Below are 27,631 nucleotides of genomic sequence, written 5' to 3'. Positions count from 1 at the left end.
TCCTTTCGTATTCCCCTCTTGGAGAATACTCTGCACCTGTTTTGTCTTCTTCCCTTCCTCGCAGTTTGGGGAACTTCACTGGGAAAATGTTGACGTGGGACGATACGGACACTATCAGTTTCAGAAGTAGTGGGTCTGGGACCCTTAAATTCCTGAGTGCCAAACATTAGGGCCTTGATGACTGCCTCCTGAAACTGAAGGAAGGTCCTGTATTGCCTGCAGATCGAAACAGCCACAAAGCATTGTACAGTGCCATCTGTACAATGAGCATGGCCAACTATTTGTACCATACTTTAGCTTTTCGTATGTATGGTTTGAGGACCTGATCTGAGAGAGCTACACCCCCCATGTACTTATTATAATCCAGGATACAATCTGGCTTTAGGACTTGTGTTGTGGTACCTCGGACAGTGTCAGGGGAGCTGTTGTCATAGTGTATGGTGGTCAAGATAAGGATATCCCTCGTCCTTATACTTGACCACCAGCATGTTGTCTATGCATTGAGCTATGCTGTCCCCCTTTCTGAACAGTCTCCCAATTAGCGGCTTAGGGAGGCCTCTGTGATTTTTTCACACGTTGCTGCATTCAACTGAACCTCTGACAGAGTCTTGACGAGTGGGCTGCTAGTATAAAAGTTATCTATATAGAGGTGATAATCCTCATCTAGCAGTGGGTGCAGCAATTCCTGCTCACCCCCTGGGCATGGGGGTCAATCAGAGCGTCCCTCCCTTCATAGACCCCAAGTCTGTGGGTTGGGGAACTGGAACAGGGATTTAGGAATTGCTGCTACTGTGATCACAGATCAGTCACACAGCAGACAAAACAGCAGAAATAGGAGGATCGCACTGGCCACCAATGATTTGTCTTACACAACCGCTCTGCACCCAAGATCTGAGAGAAAGATGGTGTGCAGAGTGGTGATCATTATTTTAAATCAACCCTTTGGTCAGTGACTATTGTTCAGCCAATTGGAATCAAAAGGGTTAATTGCCAGAATTGTCGCGATCACTCCATCCATTGTGACTGCTGTGATTGATTGCCGTCTCAGACAGCACCAATCACAACATGTCACATTTTTTTTTTTTTTTTTTTACTTTTATCAAATCGGTGATTGGCCAGTCCATTCTGACCAGTCAATCACAGTGATCACCAACACATGGGGTGTGGGATGTGCAGGTATGGTCTGTCAGCTACAGCAGCCATCTTACCTCGGTCACCGTGCGATCCAGAGCAGTGACCTGAACTAGCAGCGCCGTACATGTACGGAGGTTGTTATGAAGAGGTTAATATTGACCCTTTAACGAGCCTTGTCACATGACTTAGGATACATGCAAGAACCTCAATTTGCAGACACTATGTTTCGGGGTACTGCCCCTCATCAGTGCAAAGTGCGTGTTCTGGTTTGGACGGGTGAGAGGCGTTAGACCGGTATCCAAGGGGTAACATGTCTCCTTGCGGAGAGTGACATGTTAAGCATGTCAAGGTGAGGAGGCTTTTTAAGCCACAATGCTCCTCTGGGAAATATGCACATTTTCTCTTCAGACAATTTGGCTTTTATCCTAAGTCATGTGACAAGGCTTGTTAAAGGGTCAATATTGACTTTTAGGATTGCTACTTCCTGTAGGTGGCACTAGAGTTCTAGTTCTCTTCCTCTCTGAAGAGACAATTTGCATATTTCCCAGAGGAGCATTGCGGCTTAAAAAGTCTCCTCACCTTGACATGCTTAACATGTCACTTTCTGCAAGGAGAAACATTACCCCTTGGTGAAGGGGTTAAACATCTGAAAACGTACTCTACTCTTGCTCATATCAATGTGGGCTGTACTGACATCTAGTGGTCAATAGATTATCTACAATCAAGAATCTTCCTTTTTTAGTATCAGTGCAAACAAATGTCAAAAAACCCTACAGCTTATGTGATGCGATCCACATTAGTTTCCTTACCTTTGCACAGCACAAGACTTTGATTCACTGTTATTCCAATTCCTAATTATGTAAGGATCCTCCAGGTGTCCTCAAAGCAGTGGGGACCCTATAGCAGAACTACAGTTAGTATCCCATGCTATTGCTTATTTATGCAAACCAAAAAAGGTGAGTTTACCTACTTCACTACGTACACCCTCATGTTTCCTCTAATGCCATGCAGTACCCATGTTTTCAGTGCCGGAATGACTTGTATGAAAGAAAACCGTTCACTAAAAGAGGAATAACTACTATGTAAGTAAGAAACTGAGAAGACTGTGAAAGAAGCCGCACACCAGCGATCAGTAACCGTGCCTTTAATGCTCTGTAAATATAATCTTATAAGTACAAACTGATGATGATATACATTTATTTTATACACACAATAGTTTAAATAAGCAATTAGTTACTTGTTAGGTTTACTCCCTTTTCTAAAGCACAGATTGGAAATCCGGTTGCAGTACAGACATCTCACATTTGTAGAAAGGACTTTTTCTTTGCAAACCAAAGTGCCGAGGTTTTACATGAGCGCAATCATTCTGCATGATTTACCTTGCGATGGGTTACGGTGCAGCATTCAGCTAGAAAGAACGTGAATGTGGCATTTTATTTAGCACAGCCATTACAAATCCATTGCCGTTTCAATGGTATCAGTCAGTAGCACAGATCATGATATATAGTATGACTGTACAATATCATGCGGCTAAAGTCTCTCCTTGTAGAAAGCACCAAGTTGGAGAAGGGAGACTTATAGGTTGTGCAATGCTCCCCTGGGAAATTAAATATGTACTGCACAGAAGAGAACATGATCTGTAGCGCCACCTAGAAGTAGCAATCCTTACAGTTAATCTCGTCTCTTTAAAAAACCTTGCCACATTACCTAGGCTATACATCCAAACTTGAACCTCAATTTGATGGATAGATGTTTCAGGGTTTTTGCCCCTCATCAGTGCAAAGCAAGAGAAGTCCATATTGAATTTTGAGGATTACTTCCAACAGGTGGCACTAGATTGAGTCCCTGTTCTCTTCCTCTGTGAGGAGGCTATTTGCTTGTACAAAAACATTTAATTTACCCGTTACCTATGCATCCTGACATACAGCAGGCAGAGTTCCTATGTGAAAGGGTATTGCCATCTATAACACACGACAGATGATGAGGGTTAAGAGGAACCTGACAGCAGGTTCATGCTGCCCAAACTACAAACTGTTTAAATTAGAGAAAACATCCTTTTAAAAGCCAGCTGGCAACCATGTGTCTCAGGTGACTAGCACGATGCAGGATACGGCTACTTCTTACTGCTCCAGTAGACTGACAGTTCTCTCCCTGTACACTCACATAGGGATAAAGCTGTCCGTCCAGGAAAGAAGGGCAGGTAAAAGCCACTGAGGACCTGCCTCTTGGACTAGTCACACATGGTCCCTGGTCGGCTTTTAAAATGATGTTTTTTTTTTCTGAAACCCCACAATGCTGCAATAACGCACCTGGTCTCCGATTCACACTGCCTGTGCTTCAAGCAGCATGAATCTGCTGTCAGGTTCTTTTTACCAGTGCAGACTGGCAGACAGGACCCCCCACAATTATTAAAGAGGATCCATGCATTGATTTAATGTCTAGCCTTCTCCCAGCATAACAACCTTACAGATGTTGTGGGCTATGGAGCCAATGTAAGCTACGTATCACCTTCACCGGGCCTGAAGACTGCTACAGGAGCCAGCACTTTCTGGAATGGGTTGCCTCCACTTTTTACAGTACTCTCTGTTCTGACTGCCATGTCATGTCATAAAAGTGTGCCTTGGACAAACTAAACTCTTTGGCCCACATACAAGTCATGCATTTTACACGTCAGTCTTAAAAAGAACAAAACAGAGGAGTGATTTGCATAAAATGTATTAATAAAGCGCACAGCTCTTAATAAATGTGCTGCATTTTAATGCAGAAAGTTAATATGAACATTTCGGGGCTCAGTTTACACCACAATGGTTAATGAATGAGGGCCTTTATGTGTAAAGCTTATTACTGAGAATAAATATGATATTAAGCAGGTTCAGAGGTTTTGGAGGAGGATTTTGAAGTAGATCTGCTCCAAAATCCACATAAACTGTGTGAACATGGCCTTAACTTCAGCTCTTTCTTCTTCTGTGCGACAGCTTATCGTCTTCCTTCTATCGTCTAGAGCCTGACTCGGACTGAACTAAGGCTCAGCAACCTCTACGACTGCCTGTACTTTATCCAGTATGGAAATATATGGGCATAATAGTAGCGGTATTGTGTTACCGCACACGAGATATACCGCCATACTTGCTAACAGTCCAAAATTCAAGGGGCAGTTGAGCAAAGAGAAAAATAACATAACCAAAAGAAGCCTTGGGGGCTTTTCTTAATTACTTTGTCCTGAATTTTTGGGTTATGAATATTGGTAAGTATGTGCGGCCCACGTTGAAATTACTTTATCCACAGCTTATATACCCAAGAATGGTTCATTTTGAGTGAAACTTAAGGCATTTGCTTCCATGATCCCAAACTTTCATATTAGTGACACAATATAGGTCATTAAAACATAAAACACTTTTGCATATAATCTTGTGACATTCATGTATCATGCAGCACCCAACTCCATATTAAACATAAGTCATAAAAGAAAAGAACAGAAGTGCTGATCGCCTTAAAGTGAATGCCACCCCCTTCAATTTTTAGATCCAACATACTGTGCATATTATTGCACAGATTATTGCATCATCTGTGCCTGCAGAAGCCACTAGAGGGAGCTTACTGCATACTCTGTTATTATTGAGGTCAATTTCTGTTCAGTATGCAGTAAGCTCCCCCTAGTGGTGGCTGCAGTCAGCAGAATTCTATATTTTAAATCTAGTTCTATGCAGGGGATTTGGAGCTTTGTGTCAGAACCTACAACTGCTGAAGAAATTAAATCAGTACATAATTTTAAGTTATTTTAAATTGCAAGAATAAGATGGAATTCAAGAATGGACAATGCACTATAAAGCTGCAGGATCTCCGCTGCTGAAAGGCAAGCTCTTAAAATAAAAAAGGACAAAATTCTTAATCAGGTTAAACCAATAATATATTAAAATTATATTAATAAAGATGAATTCCTTTACAAAGCCAACTCCATTGCCTACATAGATATAAAATATAAAAACCTGTTTTAAGCCTTATGCCTTGAACGCCACAGAAACATGTTGCATCTTAGAGCGTGCGGGCGGCCACCTCCAGGGTGTATGCCGAGCAGTCTCAGAATAGACAACACATGAAGACAGACGAGATAAAAATGGCCCAGGCACAGCTGGGCAACGTGCACAGGCACCATCATCGCATGATCAAATTAACATCCACAATGACGTCGCTACTCGCGGACAAGTGACTGACGGGCAACACTCTAATAGAGCATTTACACTGGAACATATTTATACATGGGTGCAATGAGCGCTGTACAGAACACGACTGCTGTAACACATCCACTACCCTGTCTACTAGTGTATATATAATCTGCCATTGTCATGTATTACAATCCTTTTACAATGACAATGCAAGACATTCATGCATGTATATAGAAGACCATGGATTCTAGAAATGCAGGTCTGATGCTGTCACCTGTGCTGCAGATTGCAAGTGTCTAATACACCTAATAGGCTGTTAAAAGAGAATTTCTTACCTTAAACAATTCTTTATGCCACATGGGTTACAGATTAATCTCATAATCTACCTTTATCATGGTCGAGGCTGCATCATAGAGCTTGAAATTACCTTTAGGCTGTGTGCCCACTATTCCGCTGCAGAAACGCTTAAAAAACGCTTGGTAGAAGGCCTGCCATGTCCCCCAATGATAATCCACATGTGCTGTGCACATACTGTGGAAATTTCCGCTGTGGATTATCATTGCGGAAAAAAATGCAGCACTACAAATTATTTTGCGGAAGCGCGGCATTTTCGCTGCCATTGACTTGCATTGGAACGCATGGATTACGCATCACTGCAGCTGTACATGCGGATTCCATGCCTTTCAATGTGCGGATGGTACCCGCGTTTGAAGAAGAGGAGACTCTCCTCCGGACCCGGGTACCATAGAACATGTAAAAAAAAAGAATAAAATAAAATAAAAAATAAACATTATACTTACCTTCTGATGGCCCCCGGTGTCTGTCTCGGCTTGCCAGCAGATCGCGGTGGACTCAAGGACCTGCGGTGACGTCATTTAGTCATATGACGGGTCACGCGACAGCTGACGTCGGCAGGTCCTTCAGTGTACCGCGAGCTGCCGGCAAGCTGAGAAGCATCAGATAAAGACACCGGGGGCCATCAGAAGGTAAGTATATATTTATTTTTTACCATTCTTTCGGTCACACTTTACATGCCGGTTGCATGGGTTTATATAGTGTGACCAAGTTGTCAAGCACTTTCCAAGTGATGGTAAAATCGCTTGGAAAGCGCTTGACAACCCGCATGCGGAAATGTATGTGAAGAACGCTTCACATCCGCATGTCCCTGGCAGGAAAAACGCATGTACAATACGCATGCGTTTTTTCTGCCAGGAAGATGCAGAAACGCTCAGGAAAAAATCCGGAGCATTTCTGCATCATGGGCACATAGCCTTATAGACATAGGTTTTTAAAGTAACATTCTGCTGCCCGCAGCCGCCACCAGCGGGAGCATAGGAGCGTACTACATATGGTGTATGCAGTACAGTAATAGTAAGCTCCTAGGTGCCATCTAGTGGCAGCTGAAAGCAGCCAGAATATCATCATTTAAATCTATAACTATGCAGGACATTGGAAGTGCTGTTATCAGGAAAAATGGCTATATATAGGTATAGTTTGAAACTAATTAGCTCAGAATGGTTGAGGATAATTAAATGAAAGTGAACCTGCCCCCTAACCCTAAAAGGTGACTATGCATTTTGCATGTAAAGTCACTTTCCCTGCTGACCTCTGTTGTTCACCTGTTGCAGTCTACTATGCCTCTGGTCCTCTTCAATCCAACTTGAGAGGGCAAAGCCAAGTCTAAGCCATGCCTGCTCTGTCTCATGTGCTGAGGGATGGACATCCACTGTTGACATTGGCATTGTGTCCATCTCTCTGCACACGAAAGACAGGGGAGGCAAGGATTAGATTTAGCTATCCCTTACCCATGCCACTACACTCACCATATGTCCATGTTGGATTGAAGAGGACCAGAGGCAGAGGAGGCGACAGCAGGTGAAGAATAGTGTGGAAAATGACTATACACTTTTTAGTGGCAGGGTGGAGGATTGCTATAAGGTGGCCACCAAGGAGAAACAGATCCCTTAAAAAAAAAAAAAAAAAAAAAAGTAGAAGGGGACAGATGACCAATTTCTAGAAACCATGATGAGAGTGGATTTTTGGGGACATTCAGAGAAGAAAAGTCCTACAGATAAATGGGTGTAGAAGCCTGTGGTCCTAACTACTGCTGCCAGAGAGGACCGGGCAGTAACCTCAATCATACCACACTGTTACCTGTAAGACACTCCGCATGGATGCCACATTTAGCTCTAGTACTGCACATTTGGAAAATGACATTAAAAATAATAATAATTACATCAGTCGGATTCACATCATCATAGTGACCTTCCCTAGTGATTGTGAGGACAATGAGACTCCTCTCGCACCCAACTGCAAATTTCACTTACCCACTGATTATAAAGAACATATTTTTTTTTTACGTTTTAATATAAAACCTTTATACTCTTGGCAGCTAATAAACTAAATAGAAACAAAAAAAAAACGTAGGCACTGACGATGCCATGACAATTCCGGAAAACACTTATTCAGATGATCGGTGGTGGGTGCAGCGCGGGAGATCATCATGGGCTGGGTTTTTTCAAGTCTCGGATCTGTTTGATCAAGTAGTTCTTTTCATCTGAGAATTGTTCGTCATCCGTCCTCTCCTTTTGGAAGCTGCTCAGGAACTCAATTAACTTGGTCTGGTTTTTTAACAGGATGTCCACAATTGGCTGCGTCTTGTTTGGATTTGCTACGAACACCTAAAATGTAAGAGGAGATGAGTGAAGACATGATGTTCAGGCTGTAATACCAAATGGACTGTGTCAGCTGACAAACAAGAAATGAATGTCATTTACTGTAGATAGAAATTACACACAATGGAAAAGCCCCCTTCCAGCTCCCCGGCATGTGCCCTATGAATTGTAACATGAAGCATTTCCTTATTCAATTTCCTACATGGTATTAACCACTCAAAACATAAAAAGTGCCATATATTAGTGTATGAGAAGTTCTGGCTAATGGCCAATGTTTGGTAAGGATGCTTGTTTTACTTAAAGAGAAAACAATGTTTAATTTGTTCTATATAAATCAATAGTACACATGAAGATCACAAACTTAGTAATATGTCTTATCAGAGAAAACCGCTTGTTTCTCCTCCATACTGATCATTCTCAATTTTTCAGTGAATACAGATTTTCCCATTACTGACATAGGAGATGACAGTTGGTGCTCGTAGAGTTCTATGGAGAAATGTAACTGTCCTTACAGGAAAACTTGTATCAGAATATCTGCCTCCAGCTTCTCCCTCCATAGAGTCTGATGAGCACCAACGGTTATCTCCATAAACAGGAAATTTTGTCTTCACTGAATCCAGATTTTACTCATGTATTGAGAGGGAATGATCAGTCCAGGAGGAGTAAAGAAATTTCTTTAACATTTATTACAAAGTTGCTTATATTCAGGTGTAGAGTGGGTGTGGAAAGTATTCAGACCCCATTAAATTTTTCACTCTTTGTTTCATTGCAGCCATTTGGTAAATTCTAAAAAGTTCATTTTTTTCTCATTAAAGTACACGCTGCACCCCATCTTGACTGAAAAAAACAGAAATGTAGAAATTTTTGCAAATTTATTAAAAAAGAAAAACTGAAATATCACATGGTCATAAGTATTGAGACCCTTTGCTCAGACACTCATATTTAAGTCACATGCTGTCCATTTCCTTGTGATCGTTCTACTCCTTCATTGGAGTCCAGCTGTGTTTAATTAAACTGATAGGACTTGATTTGGAAAGGCACACACCTGTCTATATAAGACCTCACAGCTCACAGTGCATGTCAGACCAAATGAGAATCATGAGCTCAAAGGAACTGCCCAAGGAGCTCAGAGACAGAACTGTGGCAAAGCACAGATCTGGCCAAGGTTACAAAAGAATTTCTGCATTACTCAAAGTTCCTAAGAGCACAATGGCCTCCATAATCCTTAAATGGAAGAAGTTTGGGACCACCAGAAGTCTTCCTAGACCTGGCCATCCAGCCAAACTGAGCAATCGTGGGAGAAGAGTCTTGGTGAGAGAGGTAAAGAAGAACCCCAAGATCACTGTGGCTGAGCTCCAGAGATGCAGTAGGGAGATGGGAGAAAGTTCCACAAAGTCAACTATCACTGCAGCCCTCCACCAGTCAGGCCTTTATGGCAGAGTGGCCCGATGGAAGCCTCTCCTCAGTGCAAGACATATGAAAGTCCGCATAAAGTTTGCTCAAAAACACATGAAGGACTCCCAGAATATGAGAAATAAGATTCTCTGGAAAAGACCTGCCAATCTAGGTGAGTGGGGGCAGAGACAAATATCTAAGGACATATATCTTGGATTAGTCATCCGCCACGTATGGTCCCTGGACGGCTTTTCAAAGTATATTTTCTCTAAAATATGGGAGCATTTCAGAGTAAAACATATACAGGTGCCAAAACAGCCAGTGTCAGATCCATGCTGCCCAAATCCAGCAAGGTTCCCTTTAGCTATGCTGCACAGTTTGGTACGAATAAGCTGATAAAGAAACCTGCATATTTAGTAAGTTTTAGGACCTTTGCATGCTGTATTCTGTGAGTAATGGCTTATTTTACCATCGATAAAGCCTGGGGGTGTGTGTTTTCCGCAGGCCTAGTAATTCTGGGGTGCATCTAATTTATTAGAGACAGCACGATGGCTCAGTGGTTAGCATTGCAGCCTTGCAGCGCTGGGGTCCTGGGTTCAAATCCCACCAAGGACAACATCTGCAAGGAGTTTGCATGTTCTCCCAATGTTTGTGTGGGTTTCCTCCCACACTCCAAAGACATACTGATAGGGAATGTAGATTGTGAGCCCCAGTGGGGACAGTGCCCATAATGTTGTAAATTGTCTGAATTGTAAAGCACTGCGGAATATGTTGGTGCCATATAAATAAAGAGATTAATAAATTAATACTAATAATGAGCTTTCAAAGAGGTAATGCAGCAAGACAGCAATTTTTTCACATCATTTGCTGCAAATAATAACTTTTCTTTATGCAATGGGCCATAAACCTGTAATGGGAAGGTGTGAGGACAAAGCACATGTAAAGAGGAGAATCTAAACGTCCATTCTGACTATGATCGGAGCAGTATTTAAAGTCTGACAACCAAGAAAGGGTCCACTATAAACAAGTGCTGCTACACTAAATGTATACTGTAACATATTTTAATGATGTCTCATTAAAATGTATTTTTTAATATTAAATTGGTGGTTTTTAGGGACCTTACGGGTTATTTATTGCAAGTAGTTAGACAAAATGTAACCCACCTGAAGCAAACCCTTGTATGTGACTCAGTACTCGTATCTCAGACATTATTTTCTTCGGTGGCAGCCATCACCGTAAGCATCCTCTCATCTATCACACTCACAGAACCGCACAGAAATAGATCCTAGTTGCGCGTTTCCATTACCTGTGACGTACATGGGATTTTGGACACTCGCCTCAAGTACATTGTCTGGAGCGCTCTTATAAAATGTTGTTCACATGTCTTCTCTGCTGCCTGACAAAACACAGACCCCCCTGATCCTCATTGGGGGCTGAATACCTTACCTTAAACACATGAAACGCTTCAAACTGGATGTTGGGGCTCTTATCTCTCAGCAGATTCATCATCAGCTTCAGATTTTCTGGTTTGCTGATGTACTTTGTCATGATGGAAAAGTTATGCCGATCCAGGATTAGCTCCCCCAGCAGCTACAGAAGGAATTGGAAGAGTTAAACCTCCTGAAAGTAAGACATTGATGACAGCAATACTAAATTATACCTCTTTTCAGTAACCAAAGAAGTGCAACAATTACAATGTCTTTTTATGGCCATACAGTGCTAAAATAAGTTAACCTGCATGTTTATATTCTTACAAAAATATTGCTTAAAAAAGTGTGTGTGTGTCTTAGGCTATGTGCACACAAAGCGATTTTAATGTGTTTTTGCAGCGTATTTTTGCTGCATTAAAATCGCTTGTAATAGGTCTGCCATTTACTGCAATGCAAATCCGCATGTGCTGTGCACATCATGTGGAAATTTCCGCTGCGAATTCGCATTGCGGTAAAACCCGCAGCAAGACCAATTCTAGTGCGATTTCGCTGCAAAATCGCCGCCATTGACTTGCATTGGACCGCATAAGATCCGCATGACTACATGTAGTCATGCGCATCTTATGCGATTAATGCGCGGATGGTACCCGGGTCTGGAGAAGAGGAGACTCTCCGCGAGACCCGGGTACCATAGTACTTGTAAGTAAAAAAAAAGAATTAGAATAAAAAATAACCTTATACTGACCTTCCGATGGCCCCCGCTCTGCTCCCGGTGTCGCTGCTGGCTCTGTGGCGGTAACCGGTAATGTAAAAGGACCTTCCATGACGTCAGCGGTCATGTGACAGATCACACGACCGCTGACGTTGGCAGTTGCGTGACCTGTCACATGACCGCTGACGTCATGGAAGGTCCTTTTACATTACCGGTACCCGCCACAGAGCCGGCAGCGATGCCGGAAGCAGACCGAGGCCGCCAGAAAGGTGAGTATAAGGTTATTTTTTACATTCTAATTCTTTTTTTTTAACATTAACTTGGTCACACAATATAAATCCATTCCGGTTGCATGGATTTATATTGTGTGACCAACTTTCAAGCACTTTTCCAAGTGATGCTAAAATCGCTTGGAAAAGTGCTTGACAAAAGAATGCGAAATCGCATGCTAAAAACGCTTATCCCTCGTAGAAAAAACGCATGTAAAATGCGCATGCGTTTTTTCTGCCAGGGAGATGCAGAAACGCTCAGGAAAAATCCGGAACATTTCTGCATCGTGGTCACATAGCCTTATTGTCCAGAGGCAAAATGGAAAGAAAATTAAAATTTCGACAATGACTTTTGCAGCTGTTTTTTTTTTTGCTCTTTACTATAGAGAAAAAGAAAAAGTTAAATGTAATCATCAACTCCTGAAGGATTTTTCTGGTCACGTGTTTAGTCACATGTTTGGAAGAAACTTCAAATGTGGTAATATTTACACTTCATTTAAAGTGTGTGTGTGTTTATGTTGCAGAGCTGTGTGTGTAGGACAGCTGTATGTGTCCGTGCGCATGTACCAGGGCTGTGTGCACATGTAGCAAAGCTGTGTGCGTAGGACAACTGTGTGTGTGCGCTTGTAGCAGGGCTGTGTGTGCACATGTAGCAAAGCTGTGTGCGTAGGACAACTGTGTGTGTGCGCTTGTAGCAGGGCTGTGTGTGCACATGTAGCAAAGCTGTGTGCGTAGGACAACTGTGTGTGTGTGCGCTTGTAGCAGGGCTGTGTGTTTATGTAGTAGAGCTGTGTGTGTAGGACAGCTGTATGTGTCCTTACGCTTGTAGCAGGGCTATGTGTGCACATGTAGCAAAGCTGTTGTGCATATACAGCAGAACTAAGTGTGCATGAAGCAGTGTTGTGTATATGTGTGCGCTGAAGAGAGTGTACACAATGGTGCGTGCTGTAAAGCTGTATGTATATAATACACATGCTGCAGAGAAACAGAAACCTTAGATGTATTATGGCCTTATTCTACCCTAGTGTATTAAAATGAGTGACACTGTCCCCTCCACTTATTGTATTATTAGTGATATTGTCCCCTCCATCATAGAAATTTTAATTAGTTAGAAATTGTTTCTATTTTCTGATATCTAAATTTGGGGTGCGTTTTATAGGCCAAAAAGTATGGTAAATTATAAATTACTGTAAGTTTCGCTATGAAATGTAGTCAGCATGAAAAGGAATTGAGATAGTGTATACCCCAAGATGGTTGAATGGTATTCACACCTATTGCTAACACTAGAATTAAGCTCCAAAATTTAATTTTAAGGATTGTTTGGACCTCCTAATTAAAAAATGTCAACAGGGGATGAGTGCAGTTTTTAAGGGCAAGAACAATTGGTATAAAGTTTCCCTGCAAACAAAACACATTATTACGGAAATCATTATGTGTGTATTAAGTGGCCACACACTTTAGCCAGCGGTCAGATGAAGACTGGTTCAGCTGACATATAGCTCATGCACATCCGCTCAGCTCGGATAAGTGATCACGTGTTCTTATTTGGGAGCGGTGCAGTGTGAGATGATGCTGAACACAAACAACAGTTTATATGAGAACAAAAGGTTTGGGCATGTTGAAATCTAACAGCCTGATATTACTTCTCCGAAAATATACTGTAGGGGAAAATTAGTGCCATCCCTGGCACATGAGATATTCAGCTATTCCTGCCTTAGAGAGCTGATTTCAGGGCCAGCACCATAAAGCGTTACAAGCCTGTAGCCTTCTCTGCTTTATAGTTACTTATAGAACCACAAATACTTGTATTGTAGAGTGAGCAATAAGGCAAATGACAAGGTGTTGTGCCCCCGAGACCAGCGTGTCTCATCCACTCACCTTCAATGACTGTCTTTTAGTCACATAGTTCTCAGAGTGTAGAAGCTTTTCATAGTCATTAAATATCTAGAAAACAAAACATGAAAGAAAAAATTATTAATAAGAATTAACTTACGACAAATAATAAATCACATATAACACATAGGAGAAAAAAAATAAGAGCGTTTCCTTCCGTTTACAACCAAAGTGCCCAAGTATGAAGACTGTGGACCCGATTCATGAAAGCTTTCAACACAGTATTCCGGCTTAAAAAGCTTTGAAAAGTCACAATTTTGGTGAAACTGGCGGCTGCCCTAACGTCATGCGACTTTTGGCATATACCACTTACATCCAGCTCCGACAAAGTGGGTGTAGCTGAGGCAGGACAGGAGCGTGGGTGATGGCCGGCCATTACATTAATCACACGTGGCGGCGTTCGCTGCACAAGTCTTACTCCAGCAGGATTTGTGACGAGGTGTACGCCACTCCTCCAGCGCTCATGATTCTTGAAGAGACGCACGCCTTTTCATGAATCAGGGCCGCATGACTCCAGCATGAACAACGCCGGTCTTGATGTATCAGGCCCTGTGTATATAGAACTCCTACGTGTTCTCTATGGACAGATGGGAAGCAAACAGCATGATGGGCCATGTAGTCCTCCTCTCGTGCTTTTACACACTGATCACACTTATCATTTACAAAGGTGACAGCTTATTTCCAGAAACAGCGCCACTTTTATTCTTGGGATTCGTCTGGTATTACCAGTCCATCCCCTTTGAGTAAACACTAGACACAAAAGTGGTGCCGTTTCTGGCAGAAAGCTGCCAAGTTTTATTTTTCTCATACAAAAGGCAACCCCAAAACCCTCATATAATAAAAAAATACTTTATTTAAAGGGAATCTGTCAGCAAGTTTTTACTACCCTATCTCAAAGCAGCATAATGCAAGGGTAGAGATCCTGATTCCAGCGATATGTCACTTACTGAGCTGCTTGGTGTCATTTTGGTAAAATCCCTGTTTCATCTGTGGCAGTTCTCTGAATGCTGAGCTCTGTATAACCCCACCCACACCACTGATTGGCAGCTTCCTGACTATGGACCGTGTACACAGAAAGCTGCCAATCAGTGGATGGCGTGGGGTTATACAGAGGTTATGAATATGGAGAGCTACATAGCAGCAGGTTTACTAGTCCTCTACTGATAATCTCCTGCTGATAAAACAGTGCTTTTATCAAAACTACAGCAAGCAGCCCAGTAAGTGACAGATCACTGAAATCTCTCTACATTGTGCGGTTCTCAGATTAGAGGGCAAAAACTCAGTGAAAGATTATTTTTAAATACTAAAAAACCCCTCTTGGTTCAATCAGTACATACAATATACATTAGGATTTGGAGCCCCAGTCTCCTTCATACCGCCGGTAGAGCTCCAATGCACTAATCCCCCGCTATATGCTGAAGGCGCATTTCTCAGGGTAGGATCACCATTCTATATCAGGGCTTGGATACACAGACATTTTATAATACACCTTTTACCTATAAACATTTTTCAAACTGGGCAGCAGTAGACATGTTCCCATTAGCAGATGTCCGCAGCTTTGGGACAGACATCGTTTACTCCTCTCCTTTCAGCATAATTTAATTGGCTATAAACTTGAGTCAATGGACGAGCAAAGCAGCAACGATGAATCGGACGGTCCTGATGCTGCAATGTTTTGTTACAGATGGCTCCCGCAAGTTGGTGCGATAGGTGTAGGCTGTTGAGAGCCTGGCCACACAGCACCTATGTATACTGTATATAGATGTATATTCTGCAATACAATTCCATAATATCGGTATTTTCCCTTTATGAGGACGACTTGGTCTGATAACGGAGCAGGACAGGCTTAGGAAGCTGGCACACAGGAGCAGCCGATGCCGGCCTGTATACTGGACTGTGGTACAGCAGACATTCGCTGTCACAGCACAACCACCTCTGCTCGCTGTAGAGCTACTGGGTCACTGGTTTTACCCCGTCACTGGGATTGCTCTATATACCATTTCCTAATATACAAGTGTAGATTAACAATTCACCACAATCCTCACTATAAAGAGGGATCCCATATATTCTGCGTAGTGGAGATCAGATCACATCCATGAGCATTAAGCAAAAAAAATTGCTAAAAACAAAAAATACTGCGATGATTAATGATCCTACTGTAAGGTCAGGACAGGAATTAGACTCCACTAAGAAGCAGCTACTAAACCTGGGACCTCAAGAACCCACTGATCACTGATCCCGTCACCACAAAATACATGCTTCACCGCTGCCAGATTCTGCCCTGAAGGAACATGTTCTCCAAGTATCACTGTAGCCATCTATTTCCAGAGGGGAGATGCCATCATGTACCCAGCCTCCTCTATAGAGGAGCACACGACACCGCAGTGGAAAAAAGCAAGGTCAAAGCAGGATTTCGGTTTCCAATTTGTCACCACAATTTGATTTAACTTAATTAGTTTGAGACCTTTACTAAGGTCAATACTGCGAGATAATCAGATAAGGAGACGGGACTGGGTTAGACCTGGATGAAGGGTAGGCAGAGAAGGTGGTATGAAATGGGAGTTTATTAGCTCTGAAATTGATCTAAAGTAGTTCCCTGTAAAGGACCTTTGCACAGAGGAGCCATACTTCAAATTAAACCTCTATTGCATTTTTTTTTTAAATTATTCATAGGCAAATGCAGTGGTGGTAGCATCATGGGTGGGCGCGTCATCCAGAGCACCCTTCATCCTACAGGTCTGCTGCAATAAATTACAGAGCTAGGCTGCAGAACTGGGAGGAAGGCTGCAGAGGACAACACACTCCAATCACTGCATGCTCTCCAAAAACTTTCCAGCAGACTTTTTAACTAAAAGAATGGCTCTTTTTTAGCATGGAGAGTGAGGCAGCGCATCCTGTGATTCATCAATGCAACGATTCAGCCCCAATGAGCTTTTCTTGAGCATTGGAGCTAAAATGTCGCATGGGTGAATAAAAGGTTCATGTCACTGGATGTATCACTTTCCAGATTTTTTGACTATGGCCACGGCCCCACTATCCGTATTCGGTCAGTATTTTTTCTCAGGAGTGGGATCCAAAACCAGGTGAGGAACAATCAGAGAAAAGGTATAATAGAAACAAGTCACCAATTCTGCATTTATCACCCACTCCTGGGAATAAATACTGACCGAATACTGATAGTGGGGCCGTGGCCTATTGGTGACTGTTGGATCAAGTCCTTAGAGGCGTGCACACCCTCTTTCAGATTTCCAGTGCTGCTGCCTTTCCTTTAACTACTACTCTTAAAAGGCACAATGTCTCCCACAAGGACCTGTGCTTACCTTGATACAGATCAGATTATGGCGTTGGCAGACTCCCTTTAAAGTGGCTGTTCAGTTAAAGCAAGTCAGCACCAATCCACAGGATAGGTGATGACATGCTAATTAGTGAATGTCTCACCACCTGGACCTACACCGATCAGAGGATTGTTATATCAACCGCTACCAAAAAATGCCTAGAGCAGTGCTTGACAGCCCCATAGGGATTGAATGCAGCACAGGTCGAACATGCGTACTGCCGTTACATTCTAACTAGCTACTGAGCCCATTCTACGCCCGGGTGGCGAGCATTTTTATTGGTATATGGTCTCCCATCCTCGTATTTGTGCTGCCCCCATCCTGGTATGAGCTGCCCTCATCCCTATCCTGGTATGCATGGCACCCCTCACCACTAATCCTGGTATGCATGGTACCCCTCACCACTAATCCTGGTATGCATGGCACTCCTCACCACTAATCCTGGTATGCATGGCACCCTTCACCCCCAATCCTGGAATGCATGGCACCCCTCACCCCCAATCCTGGTATGCATGGCACCCCTCACCCCCAATCATGGCATGCATGGCACCCCTCACCCCCAATCCTGGCATGCATGGCACCCCTCATCCTGGTATGCATGGCTCCCTCATACCCAATCCTGGTATGCATGGTACCCCATCCCTCATCCCTATCCTGGTATGTATGTACCCCTCATCCTGGTATGCGTGGCACCCCATCCCTCATCCTGATATATGGTACCCCTCATCCCTACCCTGGTATACATGGCCCCTCATCCGAATCCTGGTATGCATGACCCCCCCAGATCCCTATCCTGGTATGCATGGCACCCCTCACCCCCCAATCCTGGTATGCGTGGCACCCCTCACCCCCCCAATCCTGGTATGCGTGGCATCCCTCACCCCCCCAATCCTGGTATGCGTGGCATCCCTCACCCCCCCAATCCTGGTATGCGTGGCATCCCTCACCCCCCCAATCCTGGTATTCGTGGGCCCCTCAACCCCCAATCCTGGTATGCGTGACCCCCTCATCCCTTTCACGCTGCACACATACAAAAAAAAAAAAAAAAACACTTACCTTTCTTCACTGTGCTCCAGCGCTGCGGTGTCCTGTTCTGCCGGAGGCCGGGGGAGGAGTGTGGCACCCGAGTACGCGCGTGCCCATACCCTGCTGTCCGGCGCCATTTTGCTGAAGACACACTGAAAATGTGTCTTCAGTAAAATGGCGCCGGATAGCGCTATGCGCCGACTCCAATGCCTTCACTCCTGCCCCAGTCTCCGCCGAGAAGAGAGGCGCCGCGGCAACGCTCCTCTCAGTCAGGTAAGTATGTAAGTATGGCGCCGGAGATCGCGGTATGCGTTCAGTGTCTTCGTATACCGCGATCTCCGGTGCCATACACTCCTCTTACCTGTAACTGCTCCATGCGTTCTTCTGTCTGGAGCCAGACTGCGCAGGCGTGTCGCGCTTGCGCAGTCTATAGAGGCTTCAGACAGAGGGACGCTTGTAGCGTTATATTATAGATGAGGATAAACGTTCCCCATTCTGACAACCGGTATAGGTTCCAGAAGTCGGACCGCCACTGATCAACAAGTGATCACCTATCCTATGTTTAACCGCACCACCAATTTAATGACCTAACAAAAAGGAATTGAGGGATGAAGTCAGGATTGGAGCTTGGGGACCTACTAATGATATTAGTTAGAGTGGCCTACTAGTCCTTCATATTTATGGATGGGATAGTGATGGAAAAAATGAGAAGTATGTGAAATGACATACTTTCCCATGAGAGTAGGTAGTTGTCTAAAGTGCCATTATGCAGAGGGATTTAAGAAGGGGTATTCCCATCGCCAAGATCCTATCCCACTACGTAGTAGTTGTAATTATAATAATATTAGCAAATACCTTCAATTAGAAATGTAGTATAGGGTTTCTAATTAGCAATGTCTCTTTCCTCATGTGCATTGCAGGACCTTAGGTATCCATGGTTATGACCACTGATATAGTGACAGTTAGTTGCTAGTGGTCATAACCATGGATATCTAAGGTCCTGCAATGCCTGACAATGAGAAAAGAGACATTGCTAATCAGGAAAACTATGCTGCATTTCTAATTGGAGGTATTTGCTAATATTATTATTATTATTACTACACCTACTACATATTGGGATAGAATCTTTGAGATGGGAATAACCCCTTTAAGGATTAAAAAAAAAAAAGTTGGGGGATGAAGTTGAGGGAGGAGTTTATGGACCCTACCATAGGAAGGAAATGAGAAATAAGTCAAATTATAATTTTAACTAAGAACATTAGGACCAATAAGGTAAGAGGTAGGATGAGCGGCAACTGAATTCCTTTCCACCTGACAACTGTCATATTGAAAGACAGAGGTCAAGGGTTTTTCTGTGTGTCTGGGGGTTTTCTGAAAGGTTATGTATGGTATTATTAGACAATGTGGGAAATATATATTTACACACTGGTAATGAAATTTGTAATAAATAATGCTTGTGGGATCAATGTAATAACATCGGTACTGTGCAGGTACATACCTTATGCACTGATCACAACTATCTCACCCCAGCAGATCAAGACTATATGACTCAGTTAGGAAAACTCCATTAATTACTATATAATGAAAATATACTGCAATTTATGAGATACTTGGGCCCAGATTCATCATTTGCCTCTGCGCCTGTCCGGTTTATCTAGTTTTGGGCTTTTTTTTTTTTTGCTTGCACCCAATTCACTATACTATTTGAAATCTGTTATTTATGTGCTTGCCTGTTTTTTTTTTTTGGTTTTCCGCTTTGACTAGCAATGCCAGATAATTTAGCTCGATTCATCATTTGCAACTTCTTAAAAAGCATTTGGCACAACTTCACTCCAGTCCCCCCAGGTGTATTTTTGAGTATGATGAAATTTGGCACAATTTTTGCAACTTCTGTCACAACAGTTCAAGACAAAAAGAAAGTCAATTTTTGACTTTGTACCAAATTCATGAATTGCATGCGGCATTTTGACGAGTTTGGCCTCAAAAATGGCAACTAATACCAGAAGACAAAAAGGGAAAGTGACTTAAAAAAGCCCGCTAATAATGAATCGGAGCCTATGTATTTTATTTCCTTACCTGAAAATAGCTAGGATAAACCAACAATGTCAGAGGCCCAACTGCTAGAATAATGTGGTAGTACTACAAGAAATGCAATGTACTTTTTCATCCCTTAGTCTCTCTGCTTAGCTTCTAGGGTACAGACGCAACCATCCTTATAGTGGTCCGCAGAGGTCACACATTGCTGATATATAGTAGGGATATGCCACAAATGTCTATACCGAGATGATCCCGAGGGTTTTCTAAAAATACAGTGAATCTAGACAATCCTTTGTGATCTGATATTTCAGCAGCACTAATCTCTATTCTGTCCTGATCGTTTGCTACAATGTATCATTGCATATGGTTGCATTTACACTGCATGATTATCAGGGTTGAGCGTTCCAAAGAAGGCACGTTTCCAAATTATTGTACAAGGTAAGCAGGATAGCAGTCACCCGACAAATGAGCAAAACGCTCATTTGTCACGTAAAATAATCTTTTTGCTTAAAAAAACATCGGCCATTTTGCTGCTGAGAACAATGACAGCCTATGCACACAGAATGATCTTTTACTGATGAGAGATGAGGTCGGGCTGTCTGACCAGACTGCTAAAGACCACAGATTGCCAAATATGTCGCTTATAGACAGTCATTTAATGCCTTGGATTGCTCAGTGTAAGCCTGCCCTAAACACCACTCCAGCGGTTGTTTTTTTATTGCACGGCTGGAGTGGTGCTTTAAATGTAATTCTCTGCCCTGTGTCTGATACTCACCGGCCGCCGCCTTCATCCTTTCCAGCGCTGCTCTCGTTGGTCTCCGGCCAAAAGTGACCTGCCGGCAGCTATAGTGTTTCATGCAGCGCACCGGAGGTCATTTTTCAATACACGTCTATGAGATCCTCGTTCTGGCTCCTATAGACTTGCATTGAGCTCCTGTAACGTAACTTCTGACTTCCAGCCAATCAGAAGCTGCACTCACAAGATGTCGCCGCGGGACCGGAGTAAGTAAGAGGTGAAGCTGCCAGAGGGCGAGTATAAGAACGGGGGCAGATATCAGTATCTTAATGTTCTCATTCAATGAACAGAAAGTTTCAAAACTTTTCACTTTCCCGTGAGTATGCGCAAACACCATAAATCCGCAATGAATGATAACAACTCTGCACACAATGGAGGTCTATATGCAAGTTTTAATTTATAGTTTTTATACACCCACACATATCTAAAAAAAATTCCATACTTACTCTATCATAGTTCTGTTCTAGAAATTCAGCGACAGTCAACTTGTGCCTTGTTAGCAAGTCCTAAAAAATGAATGCGACAACAAATAGAGATATAAGTAACCAATTGTAGCACAGCAGCATAATTATATATATATGGTTTTCCAGGAATGATGCTTTTTTTTTTTTAACTTCATATAATATTCCCAACTAGGTGAAAATAAGAAACGAGGCTTTACTTACAGTTGTATAGGTTGAAAAAATAAGAAGACACAGGTCCTTCAAGCTGAACCTTTCTCCACCAGTTAAACATTTTCTATCGCTAAATAATTTATAACCCACAATTCCATCTGTTGTGAGAAAAGCACCCAGCCCTTTTTTTAAATTCTGTTACAGTATCTGCCATTACTCCCTTTTGCAGCAGGTTATTACCCTCCCCCTACTTCAGTGCCAGATCCTCGCCGCTGACTCTGGACTTTCTGGACAAGCTGCATTGTTGAAGTCGCCCATGCATCTGTACACAATCACCAGAGACAGCGGTGCAAATCTGGCTCTGGAGCAACGGGAGGGTAAGTCATGCTTAGTTTGTTATTTTCACCCTTTTGGAGTCTATGGCTATGTTCACACATGTTGGGTTTCTCAGCGTCAAAAATCTGCAGCAAACCTAATCTCTGGCAGGAAATCAGTTGCATCAAAAGCGCAGGTTTTGCTGTGTTTTTGATGCGTTTTTTTTTTCACTGTCCTTCTGTCTCTATGCATGTACATAAAGTTCTGTGAAAAAAGAACCACCATCAAAAACACTGAAAAAAACGCTGAAGCAAATTTTGGTGCGTTTTTGATGTGTTTTTTTCACCACCCATTACTTCCTATGGGTGAAAAAAGTGACATGCTCTATTTTCCAAAAACCCAACAAGGCGCAAAATACGAAGCAAAAAAAACAAAACAAGATGTGTGAACAGAGAATTCTGGTTCCTCATAGACTTTGCTGGTACTGCAATACGCAGCTGAAAATTTGCATAAAATGCTGAAAAACCCAACATGTGTGAACATAGCCTATGAAGTAAAAAAAAAAAAAAAAAAACACAACCTGGTATCCTGGTATTTATGGATACACATACTGTATAATTTTATTGTAACATTTTTTGATCTCTTGCCGGACCAGATGTTCTTTCCAATACAGAATAGGAAGCCAAATTTCACCAACTAGAGTATGAAATACAGACAACCATGGCGGAATCAGTTTAGCAATTTGCGGGCAATGGCTTATTAAAGAGAATCTGTCAGCAGGTTTTTGCAACTTCATCTGACAGCAGCGTGGTGTAGGCAAAGAGACTCTGAATCCAACAATGTATCACTTAGTTTACTGGGTGCAGCAGTTCTGACACAATTTTGCATGAAGCAGAGCTGAGGAAGCTAACCCCGCCCACACTAGACTCTGTATATACATTGTCTATAGACAGTGAGCTGCTCATCACAGGAGGGGGCGGAGTCAGACTAGCATGGACGCACTGCTGTAGTCTGGGAAATCATAATCAGCAGGTGATTAGAGCTTCAGTCTAAGTAAACAACAGCACACAGCCGGACATGTGACACATCATTGAACTCCGTGCTTTATCCCCTACCTCATGCTGTCCTCAGATTACATAGCAAAAACTTGCTGACAGGTTTTCTTTAAGGATATAAGAGTTATTCCATTAGTTAGAGACAATCCTTGAATCATCATCACTTTGTCGTATTTGAAAGGATCTAGGAGAAGTGGCTACAGTACTCATCTCTCTATAAGTACTTTAAAGGAAATATCTCCTAAATACAAAGGTAAAGTAAAATTGTATAAAAGTAACAAATTGTATAAAGCAGCATCAACTATCCCAGCACTAAAGAAAACAAAAATCCCTGTGCTTCTTTGCGAAGCAGGCGCACAGTAACCCACTGCAAAGGTTATAGACTTGTCTGTTAACACCTACGTGTACACAGTCCGGGCCAAAATCAGCATGCATTCCACGAAGTAATTAAGTTATTAGCATAATGCAACTTTAATGGTATGAAATAGAAGCAGCTTTGTGGATTCTAGGTATTGCAGTAATGAGAATGTACATATATGATAATGTGGACCTCAATGTACAAACCAGTGGACAACAAGGGGCTATTGAAAAAGTATAAATGTTTTATGAAATGCCAAAAATCAACTGAAGATGAAAAATACAACCTCTGCACACGTGGGTGGGCACGCACGCACACACGCACACGCACACAATCTATCTATCTATACACATACAATTCACTAGTGTTCGGTTTCTTGCCCAAATGATAAATTTATAGTGGAAAGAGTCATGTAATGAGAAAATAACCTTGTGGTCAGTAGAGTGGGCATAGTATCATCTCTGCATGGGACGCCAAGAGGGGTAGTGCCAGCGCTTCACATGAATGTCACCCATGTGCTGTAGCTCTCTGGAGTCAATCCCTATAAATGTCCTTCATCAGTCAGTCTGAAAGAATGAATGGTCTGCCTGACTGTAACAGCTGGTGATGCAGTGGTAAAATGTTCCAGTATGTGACCCCTTTACCCAGGTGAATGCCTAGCTGGTCCAGCAGGTACATATCTTCTAGGCCACATACCCACCTAGCAATAAATGCAGCAGATTTTTCACCAGCATAATACATGAGATTTTGAGAAGAAAAAAGAAATTGGTCCCATCTGACAATTCTAAGGGGTGTCCCAAATCTCCCTCAAGGCCAGGTCAGTGGAAAGAGGGATGAAGCATGCTGAATGTAGACATGCTCAATCATTTCTTTCCATGGGAGATAAACTGCTGACGGCACAAACCTCTCATGGCCGCTGAGCTCACTCATTGGCCGCAGTGCTGTGAACCTGGTGTAAGCGCTGCAGACAATAGCAGACACCAGGAGCAGTGGCAGAGATTCAGCCCTGGAACAGGCGAGGGTAAATAAAGCAGTTTTGAAAGGGAAAAAAAAATATTGCTCCTGGGGACATGTTTACTGACATCAGAAAAACTCAATAATGGTATGTGCACACGTCATCTTTTAGACACTGACACAACCGCTGAGTTTTTCCTTCAAAAGATGCTTCAGAAAAATCCTAGCGGTGTTTTTCCTCAAGAATCTTCTGTGATGTCAGAGGAATAGACCGGTCACTTCTTTTACACACTTTGCGACTTTGGATTCCTGAAGCTGTTAAAAGAAACTTCAAATGCTAGAACATGTACACAACAAGTTGTTTTTACATTGCTGTGCAGATGTTCACTCTGGTTAGCGCTTTTTCCACGTTCCTGGCAGAATCTGCCTAAAAAAGATGCAATGTGCACATAACCTAAGGTGTAATCCAACTGATGGCCAAAATAAAAAACTGCAGCATAAGTCGATCACCCAATGAGGCCAACATCCACCTGTCACCGGACTGCTACAGCCGCTTACTAACCTCAGGGGTCAGGGGCCGGCATAACAGGACATCCTCAGTTCGGGTCCAGGTGGAGACCACCAGACTGGCCTGCACCAGAATGAAGCGGTGTGTATAGTGTCAATTCTCAATGGTATCTCTTTTTATATGATTTGGACAGCGTTAAGATAAATTTCCAACCATCCCTGCGGATTTCACTGTTGAGAGATTCTGATAACAGCATCCATTTCTGCGAGTGTTACTGACCCAACAAATACACAATGTCCCCAATATATACATACAAGCTGGCAGTTTCAGATAAAGGAAGAAAGTAGATTTATTTCGTAATTTGGAGGCAGCTATGCAAAAGTATAATGAAAGGGCTGTGTCAGGCCTGCCTTGTATAAGGTCCCAATGTAATTCACACCTCATTAATTCACACATATTTAATGGAAACTCCGCTCTTAGCGACTGATATATCTTCTCATGTTTACACGGATGAGTGGATGGTTGTATAGGAGTGATTCATAATATTCTTTTTTTTATTATAGATGATGTGCAAAACAAATGCAATCAATTAAAAGCATCTGCCTCACTATTCCTGGCACACGGCACAGTTCTTACACAGCAGCGGACAGGGCCGGCCGGCTGACCGCACCCGTAGACAGATGTGATGTGCTAGTGACAAGATCCACATAGTGTACAAATCTTATAGATCACCCTATATTTTGTGCGTTTGAACGATGGCATAATATGTGCCCAGAAATCCATTTAAGGCTTTTAAAGACCAATTATCTACAATGTTTGTCCTTTGTGAGATTTCATTACACATATACATATCGCACACCTTCAGATACTTAAGATGGCCATACACATGAGACCGAAGTCTGCTAGACCTACAGGGTTTGAATGGCCATCTAGTGTATATGGACTGTACAGTTAATGTTTGTTTGGCCTTTGTAAGGGGTAAAAAAAAGGATCACACATATTGAGTTTCAATGTGCCCGATCCTTTTGCAGAAGATATTAGTCACTAATAGCAGCTCTCCCCATTGAGAACACATGCTCAAAAATAGCTGTCAGTCACATAAGCATTTAGCACCTAAATTATATGTCCACCCTTAGGCTAAATTCACATGTCCGTGTTTTATGAACCACGTTCGGATCGCAATTTCCAGACAGGCAGTAAATCTGAACCAAACCCAACAGCCTCATATATGCATGAGGCACTGTTGAGTTCGGGTCAGAAGAAGCACAGATCACGGTCCACACACAGACATGTAAATGCAGCCTTAGGATGAATTCACACATCCAAGTTTTGCGGTCCGAGTATGGTCAACCACAATGCACGGACTGCCTGCAGGCCTCCTGACCCAACCTCTACAGCGTCGTAGACATATATGAGGCTGTCGAATCCGGTTCAGGAGACCTCGGTCCGGTCCATGCACTGCAGTCTGTACTTGGATGATGGAACATGGATGTGTGCATCCAGCCTTACTGGGCGCCCAAATGTTGTGGCTGGCCGCGCAGCTGATGCGCCACCCACCAGTGACGTGCCAATGGGCACACGGTTTGATTTCACTATTGAGCGTCCGGTTTGGTTTTTGATATTTTCCCTTTCTTATTTAATTAGCCACCAAAATACACATTTCAGTTGAGTCCCACTTTTTGATACAGTGATTTTTTATATGAGGGGATGCAAAGGCAAGGCTGTAGTGTGTGTTACATGTCACTTTTTTTTGCTATTAACATTATATTAATTTTCTTTTACTGCCGATAGCCCCTGAATCTGGGGCCGATAGATGGGAAAAGAGGCTCCAAATATGCAGTGTAGAGCTGATCTGGGACTGCGAAGACTCGGGAGCTGCTGCAGCTTCCCGACACCTGGAAATCATAGAGTCACCAGGAACGCAGTACTACAAGGCATTGCCGCTTCATCACCTGGATACACAGTGTTCATTAAATGCTGTGTATAGCGCAAGTAGGAAGGCAGGAATACTGCTATGCCACCTTCGCTTTACATTCTCTATAAACAGTATAGCATGACAATACGCTGTTGCAAATAAGGATCACCTTTAAAAAAGCTGTGCGGGTGTTAGCAGGAAGCCGCACCACGGAAGCGTCCTGCATGTAACCACACTACAATTTCGATACGCGCAGTTGAGTCACAGATTTGCAGCTTTCTGTGGCAATGTTTTTCATCAGTTTTAGGCACTGCTTCTAAAGGGCTTTTTGATGGGAGAATGCACCAGCAAGCGGTAAAAAATGACTTCATTCAATGAAATATGGTCAGACATTAAGCAGTTAGCTCAAATCAGCAGATCCGGTGGTAGGGCCGGGTTTTCCCATCCGAGCACTGTCCGTGTTTCACAGATGTGCGAAACCTGCCTTAAAGGGGTTGTCCAGCCTTAGGCTGTGTGCCCACTATGCGTTTTTTAAGCGTTTCCGCAGCGGCAATTCCGTAGCAGAAACGCTTAAAAAACGCTTGGTAAAAGGTCTGCCATGTTCCCCAATGATAATCCGCATGTGCTGTGTACATGCTGCGGAAATATCCGCTGCGGATTATCATTGCGGAAAAGTCAGCAGCACTACCAATTATTTTGCAGAATCGCGGCGTTTTCTCCGCCATTGACTTGCATTGAATCGCGTAATATCCGCATCACTACATGTGCACATGCGGATATTAAGCGATTCAATGTGTGGATGGTACCCGGGTTTGGAGAAGAGGAGACTCTCCTCCAGACCCGGGTACCATAGAAACTGTGAAAAAAAAAAAAAAAAAAAAAAAAAAGAATTAAAATACAAAAAAATACATTTATACGTACCTTAAAGACACCGGGAGCCACCAGAAGGCAAGTATAATATTTATTTTTTTCCATTCTTCAAGGTCACACTATATAAATCCATGCTGGTCGCATGGATTTATACAGTGTCACCAAGTTGTCAAGCAC

At 42.8% G+C, this 27,631-nt stretch overlaps 1 protein-coding gene across 5 annotated transcripts in view; it reads right to left on the bottom strand.

The window, feature by feature from the left end:
- Positions 1–2,262: 2,262 nt before the first annotated feature.
- Positions 2,263–27,631, bottom strand: part of CAB39L (calcium binding protein 39 like) — a 105,867-nt gene continuing 80,498 nt past the window's right edge. For all 5 annotated transcript variants that reach the window (XM_073662701.1, XM_073662702.1, XM_073662706.1 and 2 more), the window contains 4 exons: positions 21,312–21,371; positions 13,657–13,722; positions 10,814–10,957; positions 2,263–7,978 (listed from right to left, as the gene is read on the bottom strand). In XM_073662701.1, the coding sequence (XP_073518802.1) occupies positions 7,799–7,978; positions 10,814–10,957; positions 13,657–13,722; positions 21,312–21,371 (450 nt within the window). In that variant the 3' untranslated portion in view covers positions 2,263–7,798. The remainder of the gene's footprint in view (positions 7,979–10,813; positions 10,958–13,656; positions 13,723–21,311; positions 21,372–27,631) is intronic.

Source organism: Phyllobates terribilis, unplaced genomic scaffold (assembly GCF_046119375.1).
Source record: "Phyllobates terribilis strain yellow unplaced genomic scaffold, ASM4611937v1 Scaffold_2__4_contigs__length_985480577, whole genome shotgun sequence".
In the NCBI taxonomy this organism is placed as follows: Eukaryota; Metazoa; Chordata; class Amphibia; order Anura; family Dendrobatidae; genus Phyllobates; species Phyllobates terribilis.
Note: the sequence above shows the minus strand (reverse complement) of the source record. Positions and strands in the feature narration are given on the sequence as shown.